This window comes from Abramis brama, assembly GCF_963993115.1.
Source record: "Abramis brama genome assembly, chromosome: 20".
In the NCBI taxonomy this organism is placed as follows: Eukaryota; Metazoa; Chordata; class Actinopteri; order Cypriniformes; family Leuciscidae; genus Abramis; species Abramis brama.
The window spans coordinates 27,660,540-27,671,183 of NC_139982.1; the positions used below are offsets into that span (position 1 = coordinate 27,660,540).

The 10,644-nt window shown below is 37.7% G+C and overlaps 3 protein-coding genes across 3 annotated transcripts; 2 read left to right on the plus strand and 1 right to left on the minus strand.

The window, feature by feature from the left end:
• Positions 1–275: 275 nt before the first annotated feature.
• On the minus strand, positions 276–4,904 carry kcnj11l (potassium inwardly rectifying channel subfamily J member 11, like). The gene is made up of 6 exons (XM_084094821.1): positions 4,774–4,904; positions 3,586–3,776; positions 3,263–3,499; positions 2,878–3,147; positions 2,454–2,661; positions 276–1,512 (listed from the first exon to the last, which is right to left on the minus strand). Exons 2-6 carry the CDS (start codon positions 3,742–3,744, stop codon positions 1,085–1,087), a joined length of 1,302 nt encoding a protein of 433 aa, XP_083950947.1. The 5' UTR covers positions 3,745–3,776; positions 4,774–4,904; the 3' UTR covers positions 276–1,084.
• A 27-nt stretch (positions 4,905–4,931) lies between these two features.
• On the plus strand, positions 4,932–6,293 carry bet1l (Bet1 golgi vesicular membrane trafficking protein-like). Its single transcript, XM_084094822.1, has 4 exons — positions 4,932–5,168; positions 5,410–5,495; positions 5,584–5,640; positions 5,727–6,293. The coding sequence occupies exons 1-4, from the start codon at positions 5,147–5,149 to the stop codon at positions 5,892–5,894; spliced, it is 333 nt and encodes a 110-aa protein (XP_083950948.1). The 5' UTR covers positions 4,932–5,146; the 3' UTR covers positions 5,895–6,293.
• A 1,496-nt stretch (positions 6,294–7,789) lies between these two features.
• arpp19b (cAMP-regulated phosphoprotein 19b) lies at positions 7,790–9,927 on the plus strand. The gene is made up of 3 exons (XM_084094894.1): positions 7,790–8,008; positions 8,448–8,570; positions 9,114–9,927. Exons 1-3 carry the CDS (start codon positions 7,970–7,972, stop codon positions 9,282–9,284), a joined length of 333 nt encoding a protein of 110 aa, XP_083951020.1. The 5' UTR covers positions 7,790–7,969; the 3' UTR covers positions 9,285–9,927.
• The last annotated feature ends 717 nt before the right edge of the window (positions 9,928–10,644 follow it).

Consider the following 10,644-nt stretch of genomic DNA (forward strand, 5'->3'; position numbering starts at 1 on the left):
CAGTTCAGAATCGTTACAGTAATAACAGCATGGTGTGAATGCACCTTAACACTGAGTAAAAAGAGGAATATATGTATTCAGTGCTAGACTGCTGAGTGGATTTGAAACAGCTGATTTTAAAATCTCCACCATCTGAACGCAGATGGACCAGCTTCCCTCAGAATAACAATCGCTGCAGAGTCTCTAAAAGTAAACTCTGCCCAGCTGTTGATCCCTAATCCTGTGATATAACACGCACGTTTTCACAAAGTAAAGAAAACTCCTTCAGTCAGATATATAAAACGTCATTTGCTTTATTACTTACATGAAATACATCACATAAATGAACCCGCTGTTATGTAAACAGTTAAATCAACACGGAATGTATTCTCTAATGGTCATTTAAATAGCTTAGGGGGACACTAACATGATGTGTTCAATCAGGTCCTCTAGTTCACACACAATTGCACAAGGCCACACAATGTAAACACACAATATGTCAACATTTACAGTCACAGTAAAAACAAAAAAAGTCACGTAAAGACGATCACATCTCATAAAACAAGATGAGAACACAAAAAGGCAAAGGACTGAACTGGTATATTTTTTAAAAAGGGTTTATGGTATAAAAACCCAATATACAAACATATACAGCTGCCTCATGTTTGCTTCAACAGCAGCAGCAATATTTTTAGTCAGGGTAGATGCCATATTTAATTTGACATGAATGAAAACAAAGCTGTGGAGTATTGAACAAGAGTCTGTCAATCCATTTGAGCTGTATTTACTGTACTTCTATGCCCCACAGCCTCCCTTTTTTATTCTCATCAAACTATGTGTGGCGTCTACCCTAACCAGGCTCCATGCCTTGACTATTACATTTTTCAGTCAAAACAATCCTAAAATTCATTATATTGCTGGCAGTACAGGACAAAATCTACAAGACATTCTCAGTTGTCCATGTTTTGACAGTTTACAAAACATGTGTAGTATAAAACCTATTTATAATATGCTTGACTATTAACTGAACTAGTGTCACCAGTAACTGTTAGATCACTTCTACTTCCATGTCTAAAAACAAAACAAAAAAAGTTTTCGTTGTTCTCTAATCGCTCATGTCCTCTATTGTCTCTTCTTCGATCTCTCTGCCTATCTCCTCGAGTTTCACCGTTTTCTTCTGACCCTTCTTCTCGTCCTCTTTCTCCGCCGTTACGTACCACGGCTTGGCTGCCGCATCGTCGCAGGCCCTGCCGCCCCCCCTCCGGTACCCGCCCCGTCCCGCCCTCACCAGCCCCCAGCCCTGAGGTTTACCCTCATGGGGTCCGCTGTCCTGAACACCCCTGGTCTGGTCCAGCTCCTTGGCACTGAGGGCCGGCATCCGGACGGGAACAGTGTTCCCAAATTTGGAGTAGTCGACCGAGTAGCGGCCATCCTCCTCCGTCATAATGGAGACGAAACGCCGACCCCACAAGATCTCCTCCGGTGTGTAGGATGTGCGGGCCTGCATTGTGATGCCGGTGGTCTCCACAACACCTGGAAGAACAGACACATTGGCTCCGTTTCAAAAACTAGCGAGCTAATAGGCAGCATCCTTAAAAGATAGTTTTTATTTTATTTTCAGTTTGTCTTTTAAATTTCGTGTTGGTTTTCACTCTTTCATTGCTCATTTTAGTTTTTAGTTTTTAGTTTTCAAGTTTCAGTTTTAGTTTTTTATTTTAGTTTTAGCATTTTAGGGCCGCCAATGTTGATTATGCAAATGTTTTTCATTTCATTAACGACTGCCTTGAAATTGATTTGACATTAGCATGTTGCTAAGCTAATGGTGCAATACGCTAAAAAGCTTTAAAAAATAATAAATATGGGTAAAACTGCCAATTTTTAATTATATTCAAATATTTTTTGTCTTTTCAATTTAGTGTAGTTTCAGATTAGTGTTAGTTTCCTCTCTTTTATTGCTCCTTTTAGTTTTTTCTTCATTTTCTAGTTTGTTTATGTAGTTTTTATTTTAGCTTTAGTATTTTAGGGCTGCCAAAGTTAATGGGCTAACTAACATTTGAAACTTTCTCAGCATAGTCTAGTGTTTTGATATCTATACTTGCATTTTCATAATTCAGGTAGGCCTAGGTGTAAAGGTTTCAAGTTTTATAATATACCATATCAAAAACTACTACTAAAATCTATTTGTGGCTATATTTAATGTGTGTGGTTTTTTTTAAGCTATTTTATAAATAATGGGTTAAATATGGGGTAAAACTGTCCAAATGTATTGTATACTTTCTAGTATTGAATGAAAACATAAGCTTCGTCCTTGCTTCAGCCAGCTTGTGTTTATTTTTCATCAAATTCAATGCAAGGCAATGAGTTTATAATAGGGGTTCCTTTAGAAATAAGCTTCTATGATTCATCAAAATGGTAACCTCAATAGGTTGTGAATCAAAAAGATAAGAGAACAAAGAGAAATGCACTCCATTCACCTTCCAAAATGACAATGATCTCCAGGTCTTCGGAAGCCAGCGACTGCGCCGAGACCTCGTACAGCGGACTTCCTCTGTCAATAGTGTGACTGATTATAAGCGGAGAGACGAGGAATATGCCGTTGCTCCTGAGAGGGTTTTCCACCTGGATATCGAGCTGACAAACAGGAATCACCTCCCCCTCTGCTGTCACTGTCCGCCGAATCACCTGAGCGACAAAAGGTGGAATTCAACTCAAGAAGTTCTGGACAGAAATGATGCCATAGAAGAACCATTTTGGGTTCCCCAAAGAACTTTTACATTTTAATAACCTAAAGTACCGTTTTCCACTATAAAGAACCTTCTGTCCAATGGAAATGTTTCATAGATGTTAAAGGTTTTTCAAAGAACCTTTATTTTTAAAAGAGTAGAAGATGTTTGTCACCTGCAGCTGAATGGTGGCCGAGATGATCATGCTCTTCCTCAGATCCCCGACGCGGAACATAAGCGTCGGTCTGCCGTTGCGCGGGGCAATGACAGCGTTTCGCGAGAAGATGAGGGTTTCTGCTCGCCGGTTGGCTTGAGCCGTCTTCATGAACACACAGCCCAGCATGATGGCGTTGATGATCAGGCCTAGAATGTTCTGGATGATGAGGACTATGATGGCCAGCGGACATTCCTCCGTCACCATTCGTCCTCCAAAACCAATAGTGACCTGATATTACAGACACATAATAGTTTTCGTTATCTTACAACCCTTTTAACCTCAATTTAGGTGCACTAAGCTCAACTGATACTGTTCTAGATAAGGTCAGCTATGGGTCAGTTACCTGAACCTCAATGGAGAAGAGAAAAGCAGATGTGAAGGAGTGAATGGAAGTGACGCACGGCACAGGCCCGGGATCGTTGGGATCTCGAGGCTCCAGATCACCGTGAGCGAACGCCAAGAGCCACCAAACCATGGCAAAGAGCATCCAAGAGCAGAGGAATGCTGAAGTGAAGATGAGGAGGGAATGCTGCCATTTCAGATCCACCATTGTGGTGAACACATCTTGGAGAAACCGGCCCTGAGAAGCAATAAAGTCATCTGTTGTGTAATAACATGTTATACAACATTATTTGAACATTTGGTTGGACCAGAGTTGATCTGCACCTGTTCTCGTATATTCTTGTGGGCAACATTACACGAGCCGCTCTTGGTGATGAAACGCGCTCTCTGTGACTTTGGCCGGATGCGACTGGGTTGTGTGGCGTCTTCAGCGAGTCGCGTCAACAGGAACCCATCAGGCATAAGGCCTTTACGGGCCAACATTATGATAATCTGTGGCTGATTGGTGCTCCACACTACAAAAAGGACAATCAAACGGATATATAAATTAAAATGAAATTTAAATATACATTGGCAATAATAATAGTTTGACTATTTAAAACATTTTTAAGGTTTCACATACACTCAAAAAAAATATATTTAGGCCTATATTTAAGGTGAATGTCATTTAATTGCATAAACATTTTCATCCATTTGAATTTCAGTTTCAATGAACTAGGCTAATAAATTTAACATGATGTATAATTTGTCAGTCATGCATAAATGAAACAAGGAGAGTGTAATAGTACAAATGTCACTGAATATGTTTTAAATGCGCAATAATCAGGTTTCTATATTTATTTTTTTATTTACAAAATTATTTTATATTGTTATATATATTTTTTATTTTTTTATTCATTCATTTATTGTGTGTGTGTGTGTGTGTGTAGATTACATGAAAGAGATCACACTAGTGAAAATGGTTCTATTATACATTATTTTATAATTCAATACAAAAATCACTATAATGTAATAATAGCATTTAAGTGAGTTTAACCGGAACATTACATGAATTTTAAAAAGGTTTGTGCTTGGAATAATTACAATTAAACGTTGCATATTTTCCTAATTTAAATGTATATTAAATCTATGTAGTTCGTATTCTGTATAAATATATAAAGATCGTACATTAAGAGGATTCCAAGGACAGTGGTGTTTATGATCATTCAACACAAGCACTGAAATATCACAAATCTAACTTATGTTAAAACATCAACAATATCACAGTTAATTATATTTAAAATATATATTTTTTCCCGCTTTATGTTGTGTATCTGGAAATACATCGTCTTCAATAGATAGCCTATGTAACGTTATTATATAGGCTATTTAACTGAATGCATCTTCGTTGCAAAACGTACACGAGCAATTGGACAAGCAAATATTATCGGATTTAATCATGCAATTGTTTTTGCATTTTGCGATTCGTCGTTATGATAGCATAATCAAGGTTATTATTTTAAAGATGCTTACCAGCACAACAGTGACACGCGCTGTTTATTTCATATCGATGTCGTTTAAAAAAAAATTACCCGAACAAAATGTTTAAAGAGCGAAAGCAAGCAGATGGCTGGCTAGGAAGATTATGCAATCAGACAGAGTCCTTATGATAGAAAAATGAATGACTGGCGGACAAACATATCCCACAATCCTGCGCGGCTGCTTCGCTACAGTGAACGCTTCGCTGTCCAGCGGGTCGATAACTGTGCGCTGTTTTACAGTTGTCAACAATTTTACTGAACTCATATTTCTTGGTATTTGTTTTAGACGTCATTTACAGTTTTTGTGAGTGTGCGGCGTGTTTTAGAGTGTTTTTCGGGGTTGTTAGCTTATTAGCTCTTTAAAAATGGCTGATCCGTGGAATCGAGGTAAGTGACACGTAGCAGCAATTTTCTTTGAATATACAGTTATATTTTCATTTCGACTATTTTATAAGTCTCTACACAACATATTTTAATTTTATGACGCTTCTCTGGTCTAAAACCAACATTTATTGTTGTTGTTGCCAGTACAGGTAAACTTGAATCTGAAAGTGGTCAGATATAATGTCATACTGGTGTAACTTATGTCAAAATGATTTAATAACAGTGGATTTTGTTGAACTGACAGGACACGGTGCTGTGGATGACATGCTGGACGCTGAAAACAAGCTGATGGCAGACAATCTGGCCAGTAAAGTCTCTAGACTCAAGTCTGTAAGTTAGCTTTTATATAAACACTGTATATGATTTTAAAATAAGCTGTCATGTTGTTGCATTTAAATGTCTTTGGTCTCGTCCACAGCTGGCATACGACATTGACAAAGAGGCTGAGGAACAGAATTCCTACTTGGATGGCATGGTGTGTGTGTCTTCAGTGTTGATGTTGTATTTGCAGTGTTGGCACATGGGTGTAACTCATCATGTTTTACATCCTTGTTTACTCAGGACTCTAACTTTCTCAGTGCAACTGGCCTGTTGACTGGAAGCGTGAAGAGGTTTTCCACAATGGTACGATCCGGCCGAGACAACAGAAAAATCCTGTGTTACGTGTCCATCGGCCTGGTTGTGGTCTTCTTCCTGCTGTACTATCTAGTGACACGGATCCAGAACTAATGGGTCATTTGCTAATGTTTTAGGACAGGTTTCTCAGTTCTATGAGAATTTTTTGGGATTCTCTTTGATCCTATTATGAGGAGATTTCAGTGAACTGTACAGCGGATGTCTTTCCATTAATATTAAAAAGAATGACTGCAGTTTGAGGGTGATTTATCACATTTAACTCTAAGCAAACCCTTTGTTTATACTCTCAGAAGCGGTCTATTCAGTGTATATTTTTATTCATGATCGAAAGAAACATGCCATGGACCAATATTTGTTGTTTCATTTCAGATTAATTAAAAACATATTTTTTCAAATTCCATGATTTATATTTTTATCATTGTAGAATATGTAAGAAAATTGAACTAACAGTTGTTTTCTAAATTTATGAAAATTAAAATGAGTTTGAATGCCTCCATTGTGTTTTTTTCTTGTGCTTTTTTATCCAGGTTAGATAAAGTCCTTGCATGATGTCTGTTTACAACTATTGGGTATATCAGACCCTCAAAATCAGTTATGACATAACATTTCTTTGTTGAAATCTGCAAATATTTGAAGAATCTTCAGGGGTTGGACAATGACACTGAAACACCTGGTTTTAGACCACAGTAAATTATTAGTATGGTGTAGGGCCTCTTTTTGCAGCCAGTACAGCATCAGTTTGTCTTGGGAACGACAGATACAAGTCCCTCACAGAGGTATTTGATTGAGCATTTTAACCTTAGAAAAACCTACTGTTCATATCTTATTTGATACATGAATTTTTAAGGCCCCTACATTTTCAGCATGATCAAACATTTGATGGAAAACCTTGCCAAATATTACAAGTAAAAGTTGTAAAGACCTATTTTTACTTTAGTAAAAGTACAGAAGTACTCGTTTTTAAAAGTACTTAAGTATCAAAAGTAAATGTCAATGCATTGTTTTATTATTGTTGCATTGTTGTATCATATGTAATACTTACTGTACCTTATGCCTCTGAATCTATATCTGCCTTCCTACCCTCATATCAATAGCACATTTATTTCTAGAACACACTTCCAGTAGTGGGAATCTAAGTGCACTCAATAACGTCCACAATGGTTTTGGACACCCGAATGGCTGTTCCCACAAATAGTGCCCTATTTAAAGTGTTTTTTGGCTTTTAGTATGAATATGTTAGCCTTACTGTTATCTGTAAGCTAGTGTGCTCCAAAACAATGACAAATTCACATTTAGATGAGCAAACGAAACGTTGAAAATGAAAATCAGGTTGATATCAGAATCCAACGTCAGATTGACGTTAATCTCCAATGTTGGACAGATGTTGTAATGTGGTTGAAAATGGAAATCGGGTTGACGTCAGAAACCAACATCAGTCGGTTCTGACGTCAACCCGACTTTCATTTCCAACAAAAATCCAACGTCTGTCCGACGTCGGGTTCTGCCGTCAATCCTAATTTCATTTTCAACCAAAATCCTCCCCTGACTGACGTTACTACTTTCTACTCAAGGGCCTTGACAGAATTGTAGTGGAGTAAAAAATACGATATTTGTCTTTCAAATGTAGTGAAGTTAAAGTAAAAAGTTTCCAGAAAAAAATAATACTCAAGTAAAGTACAGATACTCAAAATGTGTACTTAAGTACAGTACTCAAGTAAGTGTACTTAGTTACTGTCCACCTCTGACTACGTACCTTCTGCAATGTGATTGATAGTTCATACTTTTCAAGCAAACTCCTTTTAGCATAATACTAAAACTTTCTTCAGGTTGCGGTACATGTGTCTTTGTGCTGTGAAATATTTAATTACTTTTAAAGTAAACGTACGAATAACTTTTATATAATGAGTATTATTTCAAGAAATTATACAAAACACAAATGCCGCTGTCCTCCTCCAGTCCGCGAGGCGGCGCCGCGGCGCACAGTGACTGTGTGAGTCGCGCTCTGTTTCTCGCGAAGGAGAACATTTAGGATTTTCAAGACAGCAGTAGCAGCAGCAGACGGCCAGTTAACAATATCTCCTGACGGCTCTCCGAGAGCGAAGCAAAGCCAAGTGTTCCGTTTTTTTGTGTTTTGTTTTCTTTTGTTTTTTTGCATTTAGTTTGTCCAGATGTCCGGTGAAGTGGAGGCGAGCACAGAGGAGCAGCAGGTTCGCTCATTCAAACACGTTTTGTACGTTAAGAGGCCGGAGCGCATCCGACAGTGTGATCGCGCTGATTCACTAATGAAAGCCTCACTGTTGAGATAATAATATAGAAGTAAATCTATCGGCTGTATTAAAGTGAGAGCTACTGGGCCATATAAAACAACATTGTTTTTACTAGTCTTTTAAACCGTGTATTATGTGTTTTGTAGAACTGTTACAAGAATAATTATTTAGAATAATTGTCAATTTATATTATGCCTAATTTATATAATATATATTAGGCTATATGTGTATATATAAGCGGTAAACATGACTTTTTAGGGAGGCAAATAAGTTGTCAAATTATGTTATGCTGCTGTTCAATGCAGTTTTAATCAGTAATATGTCTCCTGTGGTTTATGAAATTTAGTTTGAAGTGTTTTTGTTCTCATATCTAATGTAGGAGATGCAGGACACTGTTGTAAGTCCAGAAAAAGCTGAGGAGGTCAAACTGAAGGCCCGATACCCTCATCTCGGGACCAGGCCGGGCGGGTCGGATATGTTGCGAAAAAGACTACAAAAGGGGGTACGGTTTCGAAACGGATTTTAAGGGATAGTTCACCCAAAAATGGAAATTCTTTCATCAATGACTCGCCTTCATCTCGTTACAAACCTTTAAGACTTTTGTTCATCTTCAGAACACAAATGAAGATCTTTTTGATGAGATTTCTTTTCAAAGCACCACTTTGATGCTTCATAAAGTTCATAAAGAGATTGTAAAACTTATCCACAGTAATTGAGTGGTTTAGTCCAAAATTTCTGAAGTGACTTGATCGGTTTATAAATTTTCTTCATAAAATTTTGGATTAAGCCGCTCAATTCATATGGATTAGTTTTACAATCTCTTTATGAACTTTTTGAAGCATCAAAATGTCAGTTGCGTAGCTGTCAATGGACGAACTGAAATCTCATCAAAAAGATCTTCATTTGTGTTCCGAAGATGAACGAAAGTCTTGCGTGTTTGCAATGACATGAGGGAGAGTAAACGAGAACATTTTTGGGATGAACTTTAAAGTGTCAGAATTTAACCTATTGATTGCAAATAACGGACTTGTTTTTTTCCTTGCAGCAAAAATACTTTGACTCGGGTGACTATAACATGGCCAAAGCCAAGATGAAGAACAAGCAGCTCCCGACTGCAGCGGCGGAGAAGACCGAGGTCACCGGAGACCACATTCCCACTCCTCAGGACCTTCCCCAGCGGAAACAGTCTCTGGTGGCCAGCAAACTCGCCGTCTGACGCCTGCTGATCTCTGTGTTCCCTCAGCCGTCATTGTTTGTCTTTCTTTTGCTCTTTTCTTACTCTTTTTGTCTTTGGCCGTAGAAACGCTCTCAATATAATATTTTGACAAGGAAATCTGTAGATTGCTGCTACCAATGTACTTGGATTTAACCGTACAGTTAAATGCATTGCTTGAATGCCAAGGTTTAAACATGGTAATCTGACCGATTGAGTCGGATCGGCATTATTTTAGGGTTTTACACTGTTTTTCCATCTTTTCAACCACTATTTTTGTGCATGTCTTGAAAAAAGACCTGTGTGAACTGATATGGACTTGACTTGAAATAATCACATCCACCTCTTCTGCCAAAACTGTGCCTGTTTGAAGAAAGAAAAGGCCTCGTAGATGTTAGATGGTTGAGTTGAAAAGAAATCTAAACGCTCTTAAAGTTCGTTCATGAGATTTGCGGTTTGCCTCCTTGTTGATGATGAAAATGGCCTTAAAACGGTCATTCACCCACATTGAAGAGCGTGTTCCTCTTAACTGTCTCGTCTAGGTTGTGTTGCCAGAACAACTGAAATGATTTATCTGAGCTGTACAAAAGTTTACTGTCACAACTGTGCCATTTGTTTTGTAAATAAAATAGTTTTGGACATGTGATTTGTGACCAAGTATTTGTTTTTGAACTCTGCAGTATTTCTTGTCTTTTAAAGGGAGTAGAATTGCTGTTAAATTCAAAGAAAATATACCTAGACAAATTTAAGCTAGCCACAAGCATTGTGCTGTCATTTAGCAATAACTTTAGATGAAGTGCACTCTTGGTAAAGTGGCTTGTTTAACTAGGTCTAGTCAAACCCTGATGAATAATGTAAATAAGTGATTATTAAAACTAATGCACTCCGGTCTTTCCTTTTTAATTCGGTCCATATATTAAGTTAATTTATAGTTAGCAAATGTTTTATTAACCTTGATCTGGTTTCTGGCAGAATTTTCAAGAAATACAAAGAACCAGCTAACATTTGAGTTATGAGTGCAGTAACTCATAATCGCCACAAGGCGGCACTGTTGTTAAGACACTTTTTTTTAATATATATATTTTTTTGTTCGAACGATTATATTGCCAAAGCCAAGATGATGAACAAATAGCTTCTGGTAGCATCAGAGAAGACATGGATATACACATAATCACCTCTCGTTTGGAGTATGCATTGCTTTAATACCTATTCCTGAGCGGGATGCAGTAACTCACAATCGCCACACGGCGGCACTGTTTTCACGTCGGTCATTGCCACGGCGACTTTTTTTTTTTTTTTACGGGTCACACAACTATGGTCAGAACGTGTAAAATAAAACAGAAAAAGGAAATATATTGTACAA

Bases quoted from the DNA above. Each gene is read 5' to 3' on its own strand.
- bet1l (XM_084094822.1), top strand. From the start codon at position 5,147: ATGGCTGATCCGTGGAATCGAG. The intron at 5,169-5,409 runs GTAAGTGACACG...TTGAACTGACAG, and splicing joins GGCTGATCCGTGGAATCGAG to GACACGGTGCTGTGGATGAC. The intron at 5,496-5,583 runs GTAAGTTAGCTT...TCTCGTCCACAG, and splicing joins AAGTCTCTAGACTCAAGTCT to CTGGCATACGACATTGACAA.
- kcnj11l (XM_084094821.1), bottom strand. From the start codon at position 3,744: ATGTTGGCCCGTAAAGGCCTTATGCCTGATGGGTTCCTGTTGACGCGA. The intron at 3,148-3,262 runs GTAACTGACCCA...CTGTAATATCAG, and splicing joins TCTTCTCCATTGAGGTTCAG to GTCACTATTGGTTTTGGAGG. The intron at 1,513-2,453 runs GTGAATGGAGTG...CTGTTCTTCCAG, and splicing joins GATCATTGTCATTTTGGAAG to GTGTTGTGGAGACCACCGGC.
- arpp19b (XM_084094894.1), top strand. From the start codon at position 7,970: ATGTCCGGTGAAGTGGAGGCGAGCACAGAGGAGCAGCAG. The intron at 8,009-8,447 runs GTTCGCTCATTC...TATCTAATGTAG, and splicing joins CGAGCACAGAGGAGCAGCAG to GAGATGCAGGACACTGTTGT. The intron at 8,571-9,113 runs GTACGGTTTCGA...TTTTCCTTGCAG, and splicing joins GAAAAAGACTACAAAAGGGG to CAAAAATACTTTGACTCGGG.